The 25,237-nt window shown below is 44.9% G+C and overlaps 1 protein-coding gene across 1 annotated transcript in view; it reads left to right on the top strand.

The window, feature by feature from the left end:
• The first annotated feature begins 6,826 nt into the window (after window positions 1-6,826).
• Slc16a14 (solute carrier family 16 member 14) overlaps window positions 6,827-25,237 on the top strand; it is a 30,360-nt gene continuing 11,949 nt past the window's right edge. The window contains exons 1-4 of the mRNA XM_046439794.2: window positions 6,827-7,289; window positions 14,593-14,864; window positions 20,177-20,320; window positions 22,321-23,298. Coding sequence (XP_046295750.1) covers window positions 14,606-14,864; window positions 20,177-20,320; window positions 22,321-23,298 — 1,381 coding nt within the window. The 5' untranslated portion in view covers window positions 6,827-7,289; window positions 14,593-14,605. The remainder of the gene's footprint in view (window positions 7,290-14,592; window positions 14,865-20,176; window positions 20,321-22,320; window positions 23,299-25,237) is intronic.

Below are 25,237 nucleotides of genomic sequence, written 5' to 3'. Positions count from 1 at the left end.
AGGCACTTCCTAAAAATATAAAAAGGGCATTCTTTTACATACCACAGAACTATAGTTGTAGGCTTTCAAGGCTCAAATCCTGTTACCCAATCTCCAGACCTTCACCAGATTTAGCCAGTGGTCCCACCACAACCCACAAAAGCAACTCAGATATCACATAGTGTTTAGATGCCAAGTCTCTCTCATCTCCTATAATCTGTGCTGTTCTTCTGTGACACTGACCTTAAAAGTACTGCCATTGATTTCATAGAATGTCCCTAAATACAGTTTGTCTGATGTTTCCTAAGATTATACCTACATTATGTAATTTTTGTCAAGAAGCCCATAGAAGGGATATTGCGTCTGTCAGCGCGACACATCAGGGGACACGTGTCCATTGATGGGGGAAGTCATCTGTGAAATGTGTGAGGACCTTTGTCAGCATCATAACCAGTGAGGGGTACATGTGGCACTGGGAATTTCCTGTGGCAGTCCCACTGGGATAGATCCCCCAAATGCAAGTGAACTTCCCCTCAGCTCTGCTAAGAGGTCCCACACAGCACTGGAGATGGGGTGACCGGCTGCAACCACACAGCCTCTCAGAGATGGGTGTGACCTGCCAAGATGCCAATCAAAATGCTGACTTCGGGACATCAGGAAGCAAGACTCCACCTGTGAAATCCTATCTCTGCCTCTGATGTACCCCCTTAAGTAAACCAAGAGGGCCATTTTCTAATTGTCCAGCCCCAGCCCCTGTGTGGGCGGGATCTTTAAAACTATCTTTTCTGACTCTGTGTCTTTTGTTCTTCACTAATTATTTCTGACTTGTCCTCTCTGGTGGCTTACACCCTCCTGGGTAGGAAGAAGGACCCCCTGGTGAGGCGCTGGCATTGACCCTCCCCGTACATTGACCTCACAGGCTTTAAACCTCACAACCTTCCAAGAGGTAGAGATCATCATCTTTATTATTATTCTCTTTTGTGTCTGAATGTGTCCTGGGTGAATTTTTTCATATGTTGAACCCCCAAGGTGACAGTACCAGGAGGTGGGAATTGGTAGATCATAAGGCATGTCCTGTTGAATGGCATTAGTGCCCTTATAAAAGGACCCTTGCCCCTTCTACCATGTGAGGACACAGCAAGAAGACATCATCTATGAGCCAGGACATGGGCCCTCTCTAGACACTGGATCTGTTGGTACCTTGATCTTGGGCTTGCAGCCTCCAGAACTGTGAGAAATAAATTTCTGTTGTACATGAGCCACCCACACGGCTGTGTTATAGCAGGTCAAACAGCCTGAGATATTGCTGTTTTACAGCAGATAACACTGAAGTGTGGAGATGCTAAGCAATCACGCAGGGATGTGAAGTGGTGAACACTGGGACTTCAGTCCAGCCAAAGAGCCTCCAGGTCTGATGCTCTTAACCACTAATTTATGCAGCCTCTCAGAAGGGTGCTGGTGTTGGGTAACTATCTCTGCAGCGGAAGGAGTTTGGTTTATACTGTTATCCCTTCTCCATGCCACAGTAGTATGCCAAGCACAGTACTCCACTCACATTCTCATTTAATCTTTGCAAGGACTCTGTGATGTACCTGCTGTCACTATACCTACTCCAGCTAATGGCCACACAGATACACACACAGTGGAGCAACTGGCCTTCCCGCTCAGGTGTGACTGACCTCAGGACCTAAACACCAGGCACCGCACTCTGGGCTTTCACCATGCATGCTCTGCCGCTCCACAGAGGAAGAAGACAGCTTGCTGGTTTTCATAACCACTGATTGCACAATTCAAAGTGTTTGCTAACGTTAGCACTTATTCTTCTCAAGATATAGAAACTGTCGGATCCTGTCTTGCAGAGGAGCAAGAGTTGGCCCAGCTGGAGACCCAGCCCAGTGAGCCAGGCTTACATAGAAAGCTTGGGGCCGGAAGGTCCACCAGTACCTAAGGGGTGCTTTTGCATTCATTTAGGTCTTCTTTAGTTTCTTTCAATAACATTTTGTGATTTTTTTCAGAGTACAACTTCCTTTAACTTTGTTGTCAATTTTTAAAAGTATTTTAATGCTATTGTAATATGCAGAAATGCATTGGTTTCAAACATTGATCTTGTAGATGAAACTTCATTGAACTCAATGAGGAGTTCTAACATTTTTGGTGGATTTTTAAAAAAATTTTCTCTATATAACTGCATTATTTGAATATATAGAGATAATTTTACTCTTTCTTTCTTTTTAATTAATCGATTGTTGCCTATTTGCAATGTTCAGAAGAACTTGTGGTACAACATCAAATGGAAGTGGTTAAGAATGAACATCCTCATATTCCTGCCTTCTGGGTGAAGGATTCTCTTTCACCATTTGAGTGTGATGTGAGCCCTTTATCAGATTGAGGAAATGCTTTATATTGTTACTCTGTTGAGTGTTTCTATTATGAAATTGTGTTGGATTTTGTCAAATGCTTTTCTGTGTCTATTAAGATGATCATATGGTTTTTGTTCTTTTGACACAATATATTACATTAACTGGTTTTCAGATGTCAATCTAACCATGCATTCCTGGAATCAGTACCACTGATCATAGCTGTTTTTAATAACGATGTATGTGTCCATGAACCCAACACCCAGATAAAAGCTAGGAGCATGACCGTAAAGCACATCTAGCAATCCCATCCCATTTCCCTGTGCCCATCAACCTGATTAGCCATCACTTATATCTCAAGTTCATCATCCCCAGCTTTATATAGTTGGGAACTTTATATAGTTTCATTGCATCTAAAAGTAATTGGTGTAAATCTCTTAAACTTTATATAAAAAGTGTTTTTTTCAACATAATAATTGACTGCGAAGATCAAAAAATATTATCATGAGTTGAAGTGGCTGGTCCTTTCGATTGCTATATAATATTTCACCATTGGCTGATTATGTAAGCCTCATTAAAGCAAAATATGAACCAGTCCAAATCTGAGCTCCTAATATCTCCCCAAACCTGAAGACTCCTCCTGAAGTCTTCCCTTCTTGGCTAATGGTGGCTCAACTCTTCCAGTCACTTGGGGTGGGACCTTGGAGTCATCCTTGATTCCTCTTTCTCTCTTACCTCACACTCATTTTGTGAGAAAGGTCCTTGGGCTCTGCCATCAAAAGATATTCAGAATTCAATCCCTGTCCACCATTATGTTCCAAGTAACCATTGTTTCACACTCAGATGGTGTCATCGTCTCCTTACTGGTTTTCTGCCGCTGCCCCTGCTCCCCCACAGTCTCTTCTCAATCTATTTCTTTGCTCGTGGGATCTTGGCAGACATCAATCTGCTCATAGCACCATTCTGCTCAACATTCTCCAACGGCTTCCCATCACTGAATCAATGTCAATTTTCCTTCTGTGATTTCCAAGGCTTTGGGGGGACCCCCTAGGTACTTCCTGTGCCTCCAGGCTGGCATGTGGGGCTTCCTCTGCATTTCCTTCCTCCTTCCTGATATTCACATGACCCATTCCTACAGACTTCACATTCTTGCTGAACCTTTCCCTCCCACCTAAAACTTCTCACCACCTCAGTCCTTCAAATTCCCCATCCTGGCTGATTTTTTCCTCCCTGGCACCCATTACCATCTAACCTGCAAAACACACGCATGCGCACGCCGCGTATATAACTTTCCTATTATTTCTCTTTTACTCACCGGAACAATAGGCTTAATGAGGGAAAGCATTTTTGTTGACTTTGATCATTTCCATGTCCCCAGTGCCTCAAAAAAGCCCCTAATAGACACTGAGTTAGTATTTTTTTTTTTAATGAAAGAATAAATGAACAGCTGATAAGTAATAATGAGCACATGCAGTCCAGGGATCAAGCTTGAAAAATGAGCCCCTTGTTAAAAATTGAAAACACATTTGTGGAACTCTTGGAAGCCATGACCAATGTCATCCTGTGTGGCAGTTGTCACAAGATGCCAGCCTGCTTGTGTCCCCACTGAGCCTTGCTGATGTCTGACAATAGCAGGAAAAGCTGCAAGATAACTTCTGAGACGATGAAACCAGGGTCCCACCTGGTAAAAGCACCCTCACTTAAGGGGGAAAGAATCCATTCCGTGGTAGATGATGGGTGGGCACAGACTGACCTTACAGCCAAGAAGTGCAGGGTTGCATTTGTGGTCCTGTGTGGGACAAAGCATTTCCTTCCTCCTTCCTGAAGCTTTGCAGGCTTTGCCATGTGGCTTGTCTGGGATTCTGAGCACAGATACAGGTCAGTACAGGCATTCCCAGTACAATCCTTGGTCTTCCTCCATTAAACCCTGAGGAGTGGGCAGAGAGCCGGGAAGAAGCTGCTTTCTGCCTGAGAGACCAACAGTTCTGTCCCTGGAGAACCATGCAGGTTTCAGGCAATCTGCACATCTGGACTGGCTAGTAAAAGTGACACTTCAGGGCATTTTTCTAAAATCTTCCATGCTATGTGTTAGTGATGTCCTCAAATCAGACACTCCAGGTCCAAACCATGCCACTCAACCAGCAAAATTAAGCACAGATTACCAAATTCTTAGTTCCACACCAACTCCAAACAGGAAATGGTCAAATCAGTTGAGTGCACGACTGGAACTTAGAGGATGGCTATGAGAGGCAGCACCCCAATCATTTCACCTTCCTAATGGGCAGGGTTCAGTTAGAGGTGAGATTGATTGTGGGACAGTAGGTTCTATGCCTAAAATCAGGAGATGACTCCAGCGCCCTGCCCTTCAGACACATGGAGATTCTGTGCCTGTCTCTTATCTTCTGATACATGAGGTTTTCTATCCATTCAGCACAGACATTTTAACCCAGGAATCCCAGGTAGGTCCCTTTCAGGGGTGACAGGGAGGTCACAAAGCTGCTCTTAACCTACCTGTGCCAAGGAGAGACCCCCAGGCGGGTAGGAGCACACTAATCTGTGAAGACAAAATTTCTCGGAAAGGCCTTCCATGGGGTTTCGAGATGGACAGCATCCACAGTCCAGGGTAGAAGCTTCTCAGAGAGCTGATGAGAGGCTGCCTGGGGATACTGAGAATCACATTACAAAGGGGCATTAGGAAAGTTCTGGAGTTCTTTGATTTAGGTTATGGTTCCATAGGCTTATGCTAAAACCCGGGAGTATAAAATTATTCCCTTATATACGTGCAGTTCATTCTATACCAATCATACCTCAATAAATCTGCAAGTTTTCAGAGACAGATAAAAACAGACTTAAAAATCCTACAGACCTCTTTGCTAACAAGATAGGTCATCTGTACTTGAGGTACTTACCAGGAACCCCAATCCTAACTCTCTGTCAAAAGCCTTGTTGAAACAAGTGCTACGTGAGGACAGCCCACGAGTATTCTCCATCCATTTGCTCCTGTTCTCAAAAGCAAAAGTAAAAGATTTAGACCACCTCATTCCAGTGCCTCACCAAAATGTCCTCATTTAGGCACAATTTCTCACAATTATCTCAATGATTTTGGAACTAAGAATGGGTGTAAGAAACAATGTAAAAAATCCATGTGGCTTTTTTTTTTTCCTCAAGAAAGTAAGGAAAGGATGTAAGACAGAAGGAAATCTGTGCTAGGCAGAATAATGGTCTCCCAAAGATGTCTACATCCCAATCCCTAGAACCTGACAATATGTTACCTTACATGGCAAAGAGCGGCACACAGAATTGAGCTTGCTAGTCAGCTGATCTTAAAGGAGGGAGGGTGTCTGTGATATCCAGATGGGCCCCACATATCCCAAGGGTCCTTTAAAGTAGAAGAGGGAGGCAGGATAGAGGAGCAGAGGATGGTCTGAGGATGGAGGCAGACCAGGAATGCTGCTATACTGCTGAGTTTGAGCTTGAGGAACTGGGGAGGAGCCAGGGAACGTGGGCTGCCTCCAGAAGGTGGCTCTCTGCTGGAGCTTCCAGAAAGGACACAGCCCTTCAGTTGTCAATACTGTCATTTTTAGCCCAGTGAGCCCGGTCCAGTTCTGGCCTCCAGAACTATGAAATAATGAAGCTGTTGTTTTCAGCCACTGAGTTTGTAGTAATTTTATAGCAATGACCACAGAAAGCTGCAACATTGTTCAAGTGAGACAGAAGAGCACTGGCTTCATTTATTCACATATTCACTTAACAAATGTTGAAAACTTTTATTTTCTTTTTTTGTACCAGGGCTTGAACCCAGGGGCACTTGACCACTGAGCCACGTCCCCAAACTTCTATTAATTTTTATTTATTTATTTATGTATTTTTCGGTACTGAGGATTGAACTTAGGGGCACATGACCACTGCTGACCCACATCCCCAGCCATATTTTGTGTTTTTTACTTAAGAGACAGGATCTCCCTGAGATGCTTAGTGCCTTGCTATTTCTGAGACTGATTAATTTTTTTATTTTGAGACACCATCTCCCTAAATTGCTGAGGCTGGCTTTGATCTTTCCACCTTCCTGCTTCAGCCTCTGGAGCTGCTGAGATTACAGGTGAGCGCTTTCCAAGGGCCAGCCACTGTGTGGGCTGCCCTGTTGGGAATAGTGTGATGAATTGTGTGTGTGTGTGTGTGTGTGTGTGTGTGTGTCTGGTGCCCTATGAATGCAGGTAATAGACACTGCAGAAAAATGGAAAGAGGTGGCACCCAGAGTGAGGCAGAGGATAAGGGATTTTTCAGTCCTTTGGGGCTAAGAATATTGCAGGTCCTGTCCTTCTCCTCTTTGCTGTATAAACTGCTACATTTTGTGCCCTAGACTTAAGTAAGGATCCGATTGATCACTTCTGTCCTAGCCTAGAGAAACAGAAGATACTTCTCTTTTCCTCTGCGTTCTGGATCAGGTTTATGGCCTTTTCCTTGGGTTACAAATGAGCAGAGCATCAGGGAACCTCAGCCAAAGCAATAAAATTCAACCGGCCACAAGAGTGTGCCTGTGAGGTGACTGCAGATTTTTTTTTTTTCCTGCCAAACCAGAATTAGCCGGTACAGGGATGAACCAGCGTGGAGATATGAAATTGCACCGATTGAAAGGAAGCTCAAATTATTAGGCTCCGACACCTCCAGATGCACCCTTTAGAAAGCCACCCGGATTGAGGCATTGAGCTTTAAGCTCCGCAAAACGTTCACCTGGCTGGGCAGCTAGCAACGGAGGAGCCCGGGAGCCCCGCACCGAGCGAGCTCGGAGCCGGGCGGAGAGCCGGAGGCGCAGGCACCCACATCTCCAGGATGATAGGCGACATTGCAACACATCTGTACACCCAGCTGCTTAGGGGACTCAGAGTGGAGCAGCAAGTTCGGGGGTCGGTGCCCGGAGCCGAGTGAAAAGTGCAGCCCGGCGGGCTGCGGGCGGTGAGTGTCCCGGGGCTGCGCTGAGCCGCGGGCCCAGGGATGGAGCGGAGCGGGGGCATCTCGCAGTCGGGGAACTCGAGTGGCCGCCGCACCCCAGCGATCTTCGGGAAGGGGTGGTGCAAGCCCGGGGTAGGGTCGGGAAAGGCTGCCGGGCGGTGAGGGCAGGCCTGCGCGGGGCGCGGAGCTCGTGCCAAGGCCTCGCGCCGGGGCTCGCGAGCTGCAGGAGGCGGTCGGGGCAAGCGGCGGTCCCAGGCGGCGCGCCGGGCGGAGCGTGGGGACGCGCGCCTCGCTCCCCGCTGCGCCCCGGCCCCGCGCGCGCCACCAGGGCACCCCCGGCGCGGCTGGAGAGCGCGCTCTGCCCGGCGCTCAGCCTCGCGGCCCCGCCGCTCTCCAGGCCCGAGTTTGGGACTCGAATTGGACCGTGAGGGGGCCGAGAGGATACCGGAGGCTGCGGCTAGGGACATATGGGGGCGCGGAACGTCTTCCACGCAAGCTGCAGGAACTGTGAACAGCCCGGCTTCCTCACGGAGCTGCCCGGTCCTGAGCGCGCCCGGGGACGCGGGGTGCCCAGGGTGGGGACGGCACCCTCAGGGTTTTCCCTGTCTGGGCGAGCACACAGAGGGAGGGGCACCGAGGCCGGGTCCTGCGGGGAAGATCTGCTGGACAGATGCTGTCCACCCTAAGCTGTTCCAACGGGGGCGCCTCCTGGGAGGAATCAAGGGACCAAAATGGGGCGAGGACCCAGGGACTGCCATTTCAGGGCTAAGTGCTTGCCCAGTTCCCTTTGGTGTTTTAGGAACTCAACTCTGCTTGCCCGTGAAGCCGTTTCCTTTCTTGGTTAAAGTTGGTTCAGGATCATGAGCAAGGATGATTGAAGGTCATTATTTGAAATTAGAAAGATTCCCTTTCGCCTTCGTGTGTGAAAGAGACAGAGACATAGGGAGAGGGAGAGAGGCTCCGGAGGTGAGGGTTTGGATCCTGCAGGCTTGCTTCAGATTTGGGCTCCACTGTCCAGTAGTTCGACCTCTCTAAACTTCAATGTTCCCATTCGACAATTGACTCATTTTCCTCATCTGTGAAGTGGGGACGTTGAAACCAATGGGCAAGATCAATTGTAGTGGAGAAGCCACCCAACACAGTCCCGACCCACATGAGGCATTTATATGTTTAGTTTCCCCAGTTTGACATGAAGTCAGCTGGGGTTCCTGGCTACTGACTGCCAGCCCGGCCTGGCTGCCCAGCCTTCTCTGATCCAGCTCTTAAGCCTCTTGACCTCAAGTACACCCTCTACAGGCCCCCAAATTCCTCTATACTCCCTGTTTAGAAGGCAGAAGGTCAAAGTAAAGGAGGGTCAAAGTAAAGGTGAACCCACCTTATGGGTGCATCTGGTGAAGACTGAGCTCTGCTTGTTGGGCCCATCTTTTGGGAAGATTGACAGTTTAGTTTTATCTTAAAGTGTACTCCTTTGCTCTTTCTTATAATGAGCTCACCACATGCACATAATAACAATCGCCAAATTAAAAATGAACAACTTACTTGTAAAACTTACTCTCTTAACAGGACTGTGGAAATTTTAATTTTGTTTTGAACTCTGGTACATTCCAGAAAGAACTGGTATAGCCATGTGTGAGTGTGATGGCTGCACAGGCTGTAATCCCAGCTACTGGGAGGACTGAGGCAGGAGGATCACAATTTTCAGGTCAGCAGACTTGGCTATCTGCTAGCTGCTGTCTTAAAAATAAAAAAGTGAAAATGGACTAGGGATGTAGAATGACCCTGGGTTCCAAGCCCACTTTGGGAGAGGGGAGTTATTCTCTTCATTTTTGTCCATGACTACATGTATACTTAGCGGACCCCATCTCAAAGGCTATATGTGTTTCTTTATCCTCTCCCCCTTATATTTCTTCTTCATAGTTTACAAACTCCCATTTGGAGAGTAAGGAAAGTTGACTGTAGGTTCCATAATCTTCCCATTTCCTTCCTTCGCCTGTTCCAGATGAAGCCCTACTGTTACATGCTGAGCTTCTGGCAGCAGATTTGCCTAGAATGTATGTACTTTCTACTGTGGATACTTAGCAGAAGCCCCACCCCTACTGCCTCCATTCACTCCAGTGTGCCACACACGTGTATTGTGTGTCAGGACGTAGAAACAGTCAGGGAGCTTGAAGGTCATACAGTGGGAAAGACATGGAGCAGGGCAGTCCAGATACCCTCTCCTAGTTCTGCCTTCTTTCTCTAGGTATAGACATGTAATACTGAAACAATGAATTTGTATTTTATAATTATATAAATGCTAAAATTCTAAAAGCAGATTTAGAAGAAGGGGGATGTCTTCGTTTTCTGTTTCTATAACAGAATACCACAGATTAGGTAAATTATAAACAATGGAAGTTTATTCTGCTCACAATTCTGGAAACTGGGAAGTCCAAGATGGAGGGTCCCAGAGCTGGTGAGGACTTTCTCAAGATCTTAACTCGGTGGAAGCATGCCCCAAACAGAGAGAAAAATCAGGCAAATGCATCCTTATTATCAGGAACCCATTCCCAAAATAACTTCCCACTCTAGTAATAATGGCCTTCATTCCTCCCTGTAGACACAGCCCTCCTGGCCTAATCACCTCTTAAAGGTCCACCTGTAGCTAGCCACACAATGGCAACTAAGTTTCAACATGAGTTTTGGAGGGAAGTTCAAACCATACCAAAAGAGAAATACTTATTTTTCTGTTGTCTTTTGTTTTAGCTAAACTAGTTGGACAATAAATTAACTGTGATTAGTCAGAGAGTAATTATTTTTAGGGAGATTTATGTGTAAAGTACAAATGACGGTCTTTTTTTCTTAATTGGTTGTTCAAAACATTACAAAGCTCTGTATTCTGCTATCTTTCCTATCCTCTACTATCCCCCCTCCCCTCCCCTCCCATCTTCTCTCTCTACCCCATCTACTGTAATTCATTTCTCTCCCTTGATTTTTTTCCCTTTCCCCTCACTTCCTCTTATATGTAATTTTGTATAACAATGAGGGTCTCCTTCCATTTCCATGCAATTTCCCTTCTCTCTCCCTTTCCCTCCCACCTATTTAATGTTAATCTTTTTCTCATGCTCTTCCTCCCTACTCTGTTTTTAGTTGCTCTCCTTATATCAAAGAAGACATTTGGCATTTGTTTTTTAGGGATTGGCTAGCTTCACTTAGCATAATCTGCTCTAATGCCATCCATTTCCCTGCAAATTCCATGATTATGTCAACAAATGACGGTCTTGTCTGGCAGAACTGTGGAGGCCCCCCAAGATCTAAACAAACTCTTTTTTGCCACCCCCATATTCAATACTGTACTCTTCATGCACTGTGGTGCCTCTTGAGTAAAATTTGTCCCATTAAGTGCTGTTCAATGTCATTTATTTATGAACAGATAAACTGGAAATGCTGAGAGCAGTTCACGACAGCAACTGCATCTTTTAATCCATAGAATAAATAATTCAGTAAGTATATAAAGTTCTTAACATTACTTTAGAAAAGTGTTCAATATTTCAAGCACTTTCCTGTGGGTTGAAAAATTACAGTGTTGTTGCTGTTGTTACTTCAAAGACTTCAGTTGTAAATAGACTTTAGGAAAATACCAAGTTCTGCTGTTACCTTATTAAACAGCTGAGCATTGCCCAACTGATTGTGAAATGATGTTATTACTCCTGTGGGCCATTCACACCGTCAAGCTGTGTAGTTCTCTTTCTGGCTCCTTTGATCCTTTCTAGGCTCATCCCCTGGGCCCTCGACAGTGCGTCTCTTCCCTGTGTGGGTTTGAGGAGCCAGGGCTGCCCCTTCCTTTCTAGCCCCATGCAGGCTCTGACATTGGGAGGGGGGGTGGAAGGTAGACGTAAGTACACACAGGCAGGTGCGCACACTTACACATTGTTGCACTCATGTGAACTTGGACCCCAAGATAGACTGCACAGTTTCCCACAACAAATGACTCTTGAACTATTTTTATTTCTCTTTTTATAACTTAACCACTAATTTGCCTGGATGGAAGAGATTGATTTAGATATTTAAAAGAGGAAGGAAACTTTATTTCCGTATAATATATGTTTATTTAGAATTTTTTAACCAATAAGATAAATTAAAAAGAAAGGAGAAATTCCTTAAAAGAATAATTTCTATTAACCCCTTTCTTTGGTTCATTCCACTCTTTTCTCTTACAGACACACGTTTTGGACAACAGCAATCACAAAGGGATGATTGCATGTGCCCACCTGGTACCCCTGGTGTACAGTTCACACTTGACTGTCATCTTCTCTCCATGTCTTCAAACAGACGTGGGTGGCAGACGGGCACTGTATCCACCTACCATCATTGTTTAACAAGTACAGCTCTCTGATGTTGGGTGTTATAAGTGTTTTCAGATTTTTTTTTTAACCTCAAGTTTAATTCAATTGAGTCTTGGAGGAAGAGCAGAAGAGGACCATGAGGGCTAGGAGAGGAGCCTGTTCCCAGGAGAGGGAAGGAGAGTTGGTGGGGGGCAAAGAGCAGAGGTCAGGCAGGGGCAGCAGGTGACCTGAGAAGAGTCTGGCAGCAGCCTGAGCACGGGAGCAACTGGGGTCACCAAGGAAGGGGGAGCTTGGGCTTGATCCCAAGGATAACTTGATGGGGGGGGGGATGCAGTGTAAGAAGAGCTTGAGAGGGAGAGCTGCCCAGGCCGTCAGTAACCACTGGCCAGCAGTGGAGCTTAATTTAAAAGATAAAAATCTTAATGAGAACAAGGAGGGAGAGAAAGGAATGAGGATGAGCCCAGGACAGAGCCACTCTGCCCTTCCCTGGTGTCCTTGATTCCCCAGAAGCCATTTTCCTCTAAAGGATCAGGGCGTAAGTTAAGTTGTTGAGATGATAACCTGTAATCCCATCAACTTGGGAGGTTAAGGCAGGAGTAGTCGAGGCCAGCCTAGACAACTTAGAGAGACCAGGTCTCACAATTTTAAAAATGAAAAAAGCTGGAGATGTAACTCAGTGAAAAGGTTGATAATAATAATAATAATAATAATAATAATAATAATAATAATAATTCTACAGACACAGGCTATCAGCGCTGTGCATTTGCCACAATCTGCTTTTCTTTTGTCAATATAAATAAAAGCAACCATCAAAGGGGTGATTCTCCAAAGAAAACTGATATTTTATTTGGAAGTAGCCAAGTATTGCGCCAGAATACGCATGCCATAGTAAACTATAGATTATTTAAGGAGGTCATGCAAGAGGAAGTTTTTAAAGACAGAAATAAGGAGGATTACATCAGATATTTTGAAACAATACGCCTTGGTCGGAATGATTAATAACATGATTGACGTCAGTCCGAGGTTGAGCAGACCGTTGCTGAGCAGGCATCCTTGTGGAAGCACTTTTTGTATACGGTTGCAATGGTCTCCGCGAGTTTGTGTAGCAGAGTCTTTACTGATAGATACTAACAGGCAACTGCATGTAAGAATGCTTCCTTCCCAGCCTCCTGGCTTTGAGTCACTTGTTTTGGTAGAGATGACATAAGTGACTCCATTTTGATTTTTGACAACTTCTGCATTTCTTTCACACTCTCCCACCTTTCCCCAGCAGAGTGCTGCTGAGAAAATCCCCACAACGGGCTTCCTCGTGTATTTGACCGCAGAATGGATCTCTTTGTGTATCACCCTCCCAGGTGACAACAAAATGATTCTCAGTAATTGTGTCACAGTCATCACTATTTTTTATATGTTCTTCTGCTGTATAATAAGTAAGAGTAGATTTCAGTTTTAAACATGGTATTCAAGTTGAGTAAGAGATTTCATGTATAGTACCAACTAAAAATGTCACTTGTCAAACCCAAGTTTTGTTTTTTCCACCTCAAAAACTTGCACCCTGCTTTAAACAAAAATGTTATCTCGAGAGGGAACATAGAGTGACAGAAGCAAAGTCACTCAAGTCCTGGTTCTTTGTCTCTATAACAAATGTGCCCGCAGCGCTCATCTGGAATGTTCTGCTGAGGGCACTGTTGGTCTTCAGTGTTCTGTGAGGGGCAGCAAGGGGTAGTGCCACTGGGGCTGCAGACACGGACTGGGCCAGGGGGCTCCAACAATTCTGAACTCTCAAGAGCTTACTCTCTAGATGAATGTGTAGCTGGGAATACGTGTATCTAGCTCAGGTGTAAAACCAGGGGTTTTGAAATAACTTTCATTACAAATGAATGAGTAATAAAAACAGCCTCGTTTGAATCATACCTACTGAACTCAACAGAATTGTTTGGAACTTAGCCAAACAAATGTTCAGGGGAGAGTGTTTGTCAGTGTCATTGTCTGGAGTTGCTATCACGTAGCAATAATTTAAAAAAGCAGACCAACCGGTAGCCATTTATTATTGCTTTAAATTCAGCCAGGCACACCTGTAATCTCAGCAGCTCAGGAGGCTGAAGCAGAAGGATTACAGGTTCGAAACCAGCCTTGGCAACTTTGTGAGGCCCCGAGTGACTTAGCAAGACCCTGTCTCAAAACAAAAAATGAAAAGGGCTGGGGATGTGGCTCAGTGGTTAAGCACCCCTAGGTTCAATCCCTGGTACAGAGAGAGAGAGAGAGAGAGAAATTCTATACACATCATGCTCCACAGTGTTCTGGACCCTGGGGTAGCAAGCTCCCTGGCTCTGTCCTTGGTGTCCCACGACCCATAGCTTGGAGCAGCGCCCCACAGGGCTCATTTTGGTCTTTAGAATTGACCAACAACCATTTCCACTTGTTGTAGGCAACAGTCTGTTGTATTAACTTGAACACAGAGGCCCCCACACAACCTCCATCCCCCTCATTCTCAGCCAAGTATCTAACTCCCTAGTTCACCAAAGAAATTAAACATCAGTTCAACTTTCCATCCCACCACTGACCGTCTTAGCTCCGCGCCTCACCCTTCTCCAGGCTCTGGCTGATCAAGACGAACCCATCCCACCGCCTCTGGGATTAGTTTTCTTCGTCGTCATCGTCATCATCATCATCCTCTTTCTCTCTCTCTTCCATTTTTTCTTCTTCCTTTCTTCCTACTCTCCCCTCACGTCCTTTGTCACCCAGGGAAAGTCACTTCACTTCTCTATTTCTAAGATTTTAATACTTACGCATGGGATGACTGCAAAGGTGAAACAGGTTTCATAAAAGCATTTAATCCTGTGAAGAGGTAAGACGTGTTCCCAAATCTGCACAGTGACAAGATCAATCTGATGTGACACTGGAGCCACTATCCAAAGAATATGAGGATATTTTTTTTGTTTTGTTTTGATGTTCCATTAAGTTACTTGTTCTCTGTATTACAGAAAATCTTGGAAAATGTACACAAGTCATGAAGATATTGGCTATGACTTTGAAGAGGACCCCAAGGATAAGAAGACAGTTAAGCCCCACCCAAACATTGATGGCGGATGGGCTTGGATGATGGTCCTTTCTTCCTTTTTTGTGCACATCCTCATCATGGGCTCCCAGATGGCCCTGGGAGTCCTCAACGTGGAGTGGCTGGAGGAGTTCCACCAGAGCCGCGGCCTGACTGCATGGGTCAGCTCCCTGAGCATGGGCATCACCTTGATTGTCGGTAGGTTCCCAGAGCAGCCTGCCCTAACACTGAGGGAGGAAACCTCAGTTCCCCATTTTAAGTAGTCCCTTGTCTTTTTAGATATTAAAGATTAGTGATGTTGCTGGTTTCATTGCGGTGAAATATAAAGAACTTAAAATTTACCATTTTAACCATTTTTAGGTATGCAGTGGAGGGCCACTGAGTACATTTATATTGAACAACCCTCCCTGCATCTGCAGGACATTTGCACTTTCCCAAATTGAAACTCTGGTGTCCTCAGTCAACACCAGCTCTCCATCCCCACCTCCCCACCCCTGGCCACAACCATTCTCTCTAGGAATTCGACTCTTCCAGGCGAGTTAGGTAAGTGGAAGTGTACAGTATTTACGCCTTTTTGTGTGACATGCCTGCTCAGTGTTGCACAATTTAGAGCACTTTAAACAGAGATCATAAAAAAAAAAAAAAGAAACTTCTTTTGTCTCAAACAATTTTCATAATTGTTTTAATTCCTTATCTGTCATTACAAATATCTTGTTTAACATTTATGAATTCTTTTTTAAAAGAGAAGGGGATGAACATTGTAGCTTAGTAGTAGATCACTTGTCTAGCATGTACAAAGCCCTACGTTCAATTCTTAGCATAATAATAATAGTAATATTTTAAATTAAAGTAGCAGTCTTATTTTAAAGTCCTAATATTTTTTTATTTGAAATATCATTGATTATCTGTTATTTAAATAATCTATTAAGCTGTTTTGAGAAAGGTTACCTGTAAACCTAACAGGAAGAAATAATAAAATATTCTTGTATTTTCTATTAAATGCAACCACACAGCAATCTACAAATCTTACACAGTTGGATCTACTAACCCAGGAAGTTATTATAAATACAATGCTATTATGGCTATTGTGTTTTAGTTTGGAAATCGAATGACTTTTACCATCAACTAATATTTAATGAGCATCCATCATACACACCAAGTGCTATTCCTTACATTAGCTCATTTAATTGTATTTAATTGTATTTAATTTTATTAATCCTTTGAGGTAATTATCATTGTACCTGAACATTTTCAGTTGTTTCACCTAAAAGTGAAATAATGCCTGTAATTCAAATAACTCAGGAGGCTGAATCAGGAAGATTCCATATTGGAGGCCAGCCTCAACAACTTAGCAAGACCCTGTCTCAAAAAAAAAAAAAAAAAAAGAAAGGGCTGGGGATGTAGTTCAGTGATGAGTACCACTGGGTTCAATTTTTGGGACTGCAAAAAATAAATTAGTTAATTTAATATTTATAAATCATTTTTATATGTAACATTATTGACTGATACCTTTAATTCTGCATTCTTGTTAAAACTAGGACTGTTTGTCATATGAAAAATTGAGGCAAGACTGGCATGGTGGTGCCCCTCTGTAATTCCAGCAACCTGGGTGGCTGAGACAGAAAGACTACAAGTTTGAAGTCAGACCCTGTCTGTTAAATTGCTGTCTATTATCCTAAGCTTCCTAACACACCGTGGCTGCTGATATGTTGAACAATGTGAGGGAACTTTTGCAAATCAGAAACTACATAACAGTTCCCCTTTATTTAGTACCTACTGCATACCAAGTACATTTTATATAGACCATCTCATTCATTCTATAACACTGGAGGCCAACCTTCTTCTCTGAGAAGGGAAGATCATGTAATGCTTAAACATTGAGTAACTCTCTCAAGCTTCAAACCTAGTCTGTTGGGCTCCAGTGCTGCTACATCAAGTGAGAACTGAAAAGATATTGGAAATGAATAAGTGTAAATTGTTTTCATTTTCAAATCATTGCGAACACATTTTGGTTTCTTTCTTTCTACTGGGAAGTGACCCAGGGGCCCTCAACCATTGAGATACATCCTCAGCCCTTTATGAAATTTTGTTTTAAGATAGGTCTCATTCATTTATGCAGGCTGGCCTCAAACTTGCACCCTCCTGCCTCAGCCTCCTGAGTTGCTGGGCGTACACATGTGCCTTACTGCGCCTGGCACCTCTTTTAAATTAAAAAAGAAAATAATAATCATGAATTTTGTTGCAACAATTTGCATATGGCAAATCCAACAAATATGTGTCATTTCCTTCTTACAAGCATGGATTTGCCAGTGTCCTGCAGGAGGTCCCAACTTTTAAAGAAATGTAATCACTTCCTTCTTAACTAGAACAGCTTTGTGATGACAGCTTTTTGAATAATTCTCGGTGGGGAATCCTCAGGCTTCAGAGACAATTTACTTGCTAAGCAGATTTAGAGCTGCAGTTGTCAATCTTGGCTGCATAACAGAACGACCTGGGGAGCTTTTAAAAATCCCGATGCTCAGGCTGCACCTGGACCATTAAACCAGAATCCCGTGGGATGGGCTCTGGGCATGACAAGTGAGTCCAGTGTTGAGCCAATGCAGATGGCCATTGGTTTAGAGGCTCCTGACTCTTTACCCTGCTCCCTTCCCCCTGGCAAGACTCCACTGGCCTTGAACTTTCTCCAGCCATCAGATGCTGCAGCAGGCAAAACAGGCTGACTTCCTGAGGGATTTCCTGCAGTGATGGCACTATGTGATGCAGGAAGTGGTCCAGGACTCGGACTCCTGAAGAGGAAGAAGTCTGATCATGTGCATAATCCCATTCCAAACACCAAATTACTCTTCCAAGGGCTGTGTCCCAACGTTATTGCTCCCTCTCTCCCCAGAGTGTGCAGGGAGTTTTTTTCTTTTTTATTTTGAGGCAATGGCAATTGTATCTTGGTGATGCTGACTGGACCGTGAGCAATAGTTAAATAATGAAACTGAGTCAGAAAGCTTGGGTTTAGGTTCAAATTCCATTTTTTAATTTTTAAAATTCATTTATTTTTATTTTCAAGTTGTCATTGCTCTTGTTGTTTTGGGTACCGGGGATTGGACACAGGGGCTCTTTACCATTGTGCTACATCCCCAGACTTTCTATTTCTTATTTTGAGACAGGGTCTTGCTAAGTTTCCCAGGTTGGCCTTGAATTTACAGTCTTCCTGCCTCTGCCTCTCGAGTAGCTGGATTACAGACGTACACCACCTGGATGTACACCCTTTTTTGTTTTTTTTAAGTCTACATTTCATAACTATGGAGAATTGACAGCATTTCTGCTCTGACTCTACTCAACTAGAAAGCCAGACTGTTATCAACTTAATGTTATCAACTGTTATTAACTTAATATTTGTATCAGAAAAGGAGTTAATACTTTCTGTCTGGCTTATAAATTCCTCCAGATGTGAATATTTGCACTGACTTGGGGGATTTCCTCCTTTTTCATCGCCCCCACAAATGTCTCCTTAGCGCACTGTTTCATAAACATACAGTATCTGGGAAACACTTGCTTCTGGGGCCCGTTCTGTAATGTGGAAAATACTGTGCTGCTGCACTGTGACCTATTGACCTTTCGTATCTTAAAAGGGCTGTTGACAGCTAACCCATGAGTCATGCATTTTTTTCTTTTTTACCCACACATCCAAGTTTGGCATGGTCAAGTAACCAGTGGTTTAGAAATAAAGAAAAAGAAGTCAAAGTAACCTCTTCAACTTATGGTGTCTGATTTCACTTACCCCAACAATTCCATCAGATGTTTGTACAAATGAGCTTATTTTACATTTTTAGATGATCTGCATATTTTATAATATATAGCATACATTATATTTATATAAAATATATTAAATCATTCTGAGAGGTATAATCTACTGTACTATTTTCTGTAATGCAACAGGGTCAATTAAATTAACAAGTCTTTATCTTTATCTTCATAATGTTCAGGATTAGGCACTTTCATAAACACTAGACAGGACTAGGGGTGTAGCTCAGTTTAGAATGTTTGCTTAGCATGCATGACCCTGGTTTGATCCCAGGGCTACCAATCAAAAAAAAAAAAAACAAACTAGACAAAATAAACTCATTAGCAGACTGTGGACCCAAATATGTGCATGAAGATAGTTAGAACTTTAAAAGAAATTTTTACTTTAGTGTCACTGTGTGCAGTGGCAGAACCCTGTAATTCCAGCATCTCTAGAGACTGAGGCAGGAGGATCACAAGTTCAAGCCCAGCCTCAGCAACTTAGCAAGAAAGCAAGAACCTGTCTCAAAATAAAAATAGCTGGGGATGTCACTCAGTGGTAGAGCATCCTGGGTTCAATCCTAAGTTCCAAAAAAACACACAAAAAAAGTTTTTTAAACTTTAGTTTGGGCTAGAAGAGGAAGCTCCTTAGAGCCTAAAAAGTTTTTAATATTCTAAATATCTGAATATAGAGTTTCATAACCATATAGAATAAGTAATAACAATCATAAATGAACCATCTCTCTGAACATTGAGTATGGATTACTATTTGAGCAAGAAATCGTAGAACACAAGTCAAGCATTTGACTTCAGAGACATTAGAAATTACCACAAAATTATGGAGGAAAAAAAAAGTTAAGAATTAGAGCATTAGAGTAAAGGAGGTCATCAGGAGGTGATTCATATAAAGCCGTGCTGTGCCTTCAGGTGGATTCCTGAATCTCCACACAGTGGTGTAAATGCGTGGCCGGGTGGGTCCACCTGGGCTGGCAGGGTCAGGAGGGACTGAGTGGGCTGAAGGGTGACAGTGAGTCCTTTTCAGCATGGTCTGCATTGGGGTGTCCTCAGGGTCTCAGGCCATAGGTTCCCTGTGTGAAGCACAGGAGTTCTGAGAACCCCTTTCCTGGGCTCCCTTTAGATCTGGAATCAAAACCACAGTTGTATAAAGAGGCCAAACAAATGGCATAAATGAGGCGGGAGCGGGAGGTCAGCAGGTGTGAGACCAGAAGGAAGAGTGGAGACTTCTGCCACCTGGACGGGTGTGTGACCCAGCAGGGGTCGGGGGACAGGGCGCATGCTCCAGCTGATCTCAGCTGTGTGGGAAGGTACTATGTGTTGCCACTGGGTTGTTTTTTTTTTTTTTTTTTTACAAATTATCATAATTTTAGATGTTTGCAACCAATTTCAAGTATTTCAAACCTCATTTGGGATCAAAATGCATCTACAGGCTGGATATCACCCCTATTCCTCTAGTTAAGGATGTCTGTTGCAGTTTATTCGTCTCTTTATTTCAGGGCTGTCCACCTGGAAAACCTAGAGCTTTGTGCACTTGGATGAGATATAGTTTTATCCGTCTCTGCGTGCTAGGAGGGTTTTGTATGTAAAGCTATGTTTTGATGCTGTCTTATTTATCAACTCTAGTAGTATTTCATTCTTTGTCTTCACATGAGGATGCACTAAGAAAGCATGAATATGAAGTGCCACTAGTCAATTCCCTTCCCAACCCTCTGTGACAGGACCTTTCATCGGCTTGTTCATTAACACCTGTGGGTGCCGCCGGACTGCCATCATCGGTGGGCTGCTGAACTCCCTGGGGTGGGTGCTGAGTGCCTATGCTACAAACGTGCATTGTCTTTTTTTTACCTTCGGAGTGGCAGCTGGTAAGCATTTTTTGTTTTTGTTTTTAATTTGATTTAAATGTTTTACTAGGCATTTTGGAAATGGATTTAATTGTGGAGAAAAGAGAACCATTAAAACATTCTGTTCTGTCTTCTCCACCGCACCCCACCCTACACTCCAGGAAACCATTTTTAATGTAGGATGATAAATGCACCATAAGTGTGGGAAACCAACCTAACAACTGTCCTGGGCCTCCCTAATAGAATCAGATCAAGTTTCCAATAGGAGGTTCTAAATGTTAGCCCTTTCTAACGTGAAAAACAGGAAACGGAGGGTAGCAATGCAGGCTGAGATAAATAGACAAATGTTAAGGAAATTAATAACGTTCTCTCATCTAATAACTATAGAATCAAGCATGAATCAGAATAATCCTTTACTCTCTCAACCCTGTTCAAATTAATGAAATAGCGTAAAATCCACATGTATGTAGGGTTTGAAGAAACAAGCTAGAGCACTGTGAGGCTGTCGATACCCAGGGAGAAGGCGAAATTGACTGCTTGGCAGTGCGGTTTGCATATCCGCTCTGCAAAATGTATTCCCAGCCGTGATTTCCTTTATCCACAGGTAGTGGGATTCTCAGGATGAGTAGCCACTTCCTTGCACAGCTGTGAACCTGGTCCAGCCTGACATTTTGAGTCCAGAGCAAAAATGCTCCTAATAAATGACACATTGCATGAGAGAGAAAAGTTCCAGTTTGGAGTGCTGACCTTTTTTTAACCACTTCCCTGTGTGACTTTGATCCAGTTACTTAACCTACTTATATACTTCAGTTTCCTTATTTGCAGAGTAGGGAGATGAAGAGCGCTTGGATCACATGGTTATGGAAAGGAGTGGATGAGATAATTTGTATGAAGCCCTTAGCACAATGCTTGACATATAAGAAAGGGCTCCGCAGATGTTAGCTAATATCTAAGTATGTATATTTAAGTGTAAAATAAATATTCTATTATAAGTTAAGTACATGCCTTGTGAGGCAGGGGGTGAACACAAAACTGTTGTCTCTATGAATGGCCAAGTTATTTCTCTAAAATTTACTTCTACACACACACACACACACACACACGCCACTTTTGTATCCTTGGAAGCATAGTTTGAAAACCACTGATGTGAAAGACCTGATAACAATTCTTGGTGGTGCACACCTGTAATCCCAGTGGCTTGGGAGGCTGAGGCAGGAGGATGACAAGTTCAAGGCCAGCTTCAGCAACTTAGTGAGGCCCTACGCAACTTAGCAAGACCCTGTCTCAAAATAAAGGGTGGGGGGATGTGACTCCATGGTCAAGGCCCCTGGGATCAATCCCTGGTACAAAAACAACAGCAAAACTTAAGGTGTTTTCCGTGGGTGGTTTAGAAATTCTTTCCCATAATAGCCCAATGAAAAGAGCCAGCCAGCACTGAGAATTTTTTGGTTATAGATGAGAAGATTAAATGCTCCTTTTACTGAGAGGAAAGAGAGCTACACTGGGGGTCTCTGGGAGGACTCTGGGAGGACTCACAGGACCCCTCATGAACTTGATGTGGTGGTGTTTGGTTAGATGGTCTCTGACTTCATCTTCAAAGCTGGGACTTGAGATTTATTCATCATTTAGAGATTTCAATGGTCAGACTGTGTTTAAAATGGGATTTTATTCATTATTGTTAATTGCTTATTGATCTCAAGTCACATTGTTGTACATTCATTCATTCATTATTCATTTACCTGCTGAACACCTATTTATGGAGCAAGGAAGTAGCCGTTTTTTTTTTGTTTTGAACTGTAGGGATTGAACCCAAGGGTACAGCCCTTTTTATTTTTATTTTGACACAGTCTCACTGAGTTGCGAGGCTGGCCTCAAACATGTGATCCCCCTGCCTCGGCCTGCATAGCGGGGATTGCAGGTGTGCACTGCCATGTCCAGCTAGCGGGGATCTTTAAATGCTGACCTTCTGGCTCTGGTCACTGAGGCCACACGGTGTGCTTTTCCTCCCTCTCGCCCCACAGGCCTTGGCAGTGGGATGGCCTACCTCCCAGCAGTGGTCATGGTGGGAAGGTATTTTCAGAAGAGACGAGCCCTGGCTCAGGGCCTCAGCACCACAGGGACAGGATTTGGTACATTCCTGATGACCGTGTTGCTGAAGTACCTGTGTGCTGAGTATGGATGGCGGAACGCCATGTTCATCCAGGGTGCCGTGTCCTTAAACCTGTGTGTTTGTGGTGCGCTCATGAGGCCCCTGTCTCCTGGGAAAGACACAAACCTGCCAGAAGGGAAAGATCCCCGGGTCCTGCCAGCTTGCTCCGTGGAGTCCGTGAAGTCAGCTGGGCCGATGGGCAGAATGGAAGAAAAGGATGGTGGGCCCGGGAACGAAGAGACCCTCAATGACCTTCAAGCCCAGGAGTGCCAAGGTCAGGCCCTGCACAGGAAGAACATGTGTGCTCTCCGGGTTCTGAAGACCATGAGCCAGCTCACCATGAGAGTCCGGAAGGGCTTCAGGGACTGGTACTCAGGCTATTTTGGGGCATCGTCACTCTTTACTAATCGAATGTTTGTCGCCTTTGTTTTCTGGGCTTTGTTTGCCTACAGCAGCTTTGTCATTCCTTTTATCCACCTGCCAGAAATAGTCAATTTGTATAATTTATCGGAGCAAAACGATGTTTTCCCTCTGACTTCGATCATAGCAATAGTCCACATCTTTGGGAAAGTGGTCCTGGGCGCCGTGGCCGACCTGCCCTGCATCAGCGTCTGGAACGTCTTCCTACTGGCCAACTTCACCCTCGTCCTTAGCATTTTCATTCTGCCATCCATGCACACGTACGCCGGCCTGGCTGTCATCTGCGCCCTGATCGGGTTTTCCAGCGGTTATTTCTCTCTAATGCCCGTGGTGACCGAGGACCTGGTCGGCATCGAACACCTGGCCAACGCCTACGGCATCATCATCTGTGCTAACGGCATCTCCGCCTTGCTGGGACCACCGTTTGCAGGTAAGCTCCCCGGTTCTAAGAGCCTGTGTGCTTGCAGGCAGGCAGGTGGGTTCCACCGGTGATAAAGACCAAGAGGGAGTTGGAAGGAAGTTCCCGGGTGTACAGCCCACTCCTTATATCTTCCCATTCTTGCCTCCTGATTGAATTTGAGCAAGTTAAAGGCCATTCTTCCATGCAGAATGGAGACAAACTTCTGATCCTTAGCTGTGTCATGGGTCAGCCAGGCCAGGAGCGCAAGGAAATAAAGGTGACATGGAATACAGCAGGGTCCCTGTGTCCTCTGAACAAGGCCGCCTCTGCTAGGGCCCAACAGTGCTGAGAGAGCTGTGGGTGTAGCTCAGGGGCAGAGCGCTTGCCTAGCATGATCCAGGCCCCGGATCAGTCCCCAGCTCTGCCAAAATAAATTGATTAATTAAATAAATAAAGACAAATACTGAAAATTATTGCCAGATCTTACATTGTTACTGGTCCCCCTTCCCCTCCCCCCGCCCCAGGAGGAGCTGGGAGTCTGGACTCAGCTGGCATTTCTAGATTTTCAAAACACCAAGTAGGTCCATGGTTTGGATCTGTCCACTGTTAGTTCCCAACTCTAATGAATTGCCATAAACTCAGTGGTTTCAAATGATTTGGATTTGTCGTCTTACTGTTGGGGAGGTCAGAGTCCAAAGTGGGTCTCTTGGGCTAAAATCCGGGTGTAGGCAGAGCTGGGTTCCTTGGGGGCTCTCGCCCTTCCCAGCATCTAGAGGCCACCTGCCTTCCTTGGCTTGTGGCCCGTTTCACCTTCTAAGCCAGCAGCGTATCGTCTTTCCATCTCTCCCTCTGATTCTGAGAACCTGCCTCCTCCTTTCACCTACGAGGCTGCCACTCCAGGCGCCTACCTGGGCGATCAGGGTAACGGCCCCCCTCAGCTTACTCCCATCTCCCGTGGTAAACGTGAGCTCCAAGGCCCACGGCATCTTTGGGGGTGGGTGCTTTCTTCCCGCCACGGTGGACCACATCTGGGTAGCATCTCTCCCACGCACTCACTTCATCTCATCAGAGATGGTGCTCCTTGCACTGGTCACACCAGAGTCATGGCACTGAGGAGCTCTGTGTCCGGACCAGAACCTCCTGAGTCTGTTGTTCGAGCAGGGCTCAGGCTTGTGGAGATGCCAGTCAAGCTTGGGCAGGTGGTCAGTCTCCCAGACTCCAGGTGCTGGGCAAAAGTGACAAGGTCCATCCTCTGACAAGAACAGGAGGCAGAGGTGCAGACTGGTGGGACCAGACATCGACACGAAGGTGCTGCTGTGAAGTGGTGGGTGGCCAGCTCGGCTGGGGTTGTAAGAGCTGCCGGAGGCTCAGTGCAGGGTCCCAGGCTGACCTGAAAGCACCCCCCGCTTGGTGCCCCTCTCCTAGCCACCCTCCTGTCCAGCCTCTCCAGGCCCTTTATTCTCATATCTTCTGGCACAAATACCTCCTCCCAGTCCTGGAGAAACCCCCTGGGTGCAGGACAAGGCCCTCCCTTCCCCGTCCCAGCCTTTCCGGTCACCTCCTCTCTTTGCCCCTGACCCCCGGATGGCAGAAAGCTTGGGTCCATAAAGTCGCCCTTGGAGTTGGAGTTGGAGGATTTGGACTCACAGAGCTGACAGTACTGGCAGCTGGATGGCTAAGGACAGAAGGCCCAAGAATCACTTCAGGAAAACCATAGAGACTACAGGGCTCCTCCAGGATCAAGGGCTCCTGTTCCCTGCCTATGCACAGGGGTGCAGATGTAGCATATTTAGGTGACAGTGAACAACTGCAGCAGTGCAACAAACTATTCTGGCAGCCAAAAGGTCTAAAATTGCTCATGATTTTACCATGCAGAATTCTCTATCAATCAGTTAGGAACGTATTGTTACAACCCCCTATAGTTTAAACAGAGATTTAATTGGATTACATAACCAGAAATAGAGAGTCC

Source organism: Marmota monax, unplaced genomic scaffold (assembly GCF_021218885.2).
Source record: "Marmota monax isolate L192 unplaced genomic scaffold, Marmota_monax_Labrador192_F-V1.1 WCK01_AAM20220418_F8-fsc00041, whole genome shotgun sequence".
Lineage (NCBI taxonomy): Eukaryota > Metazoa > Chordata > Mammalia > Rodentia > Sciuridae > Marmota > Marmota monax.
The sequence above is the reverse complement of the archived record's forward strand: the minus strand, read 5'-3'. Positions and strand labels throughout refer to the sequence as shown.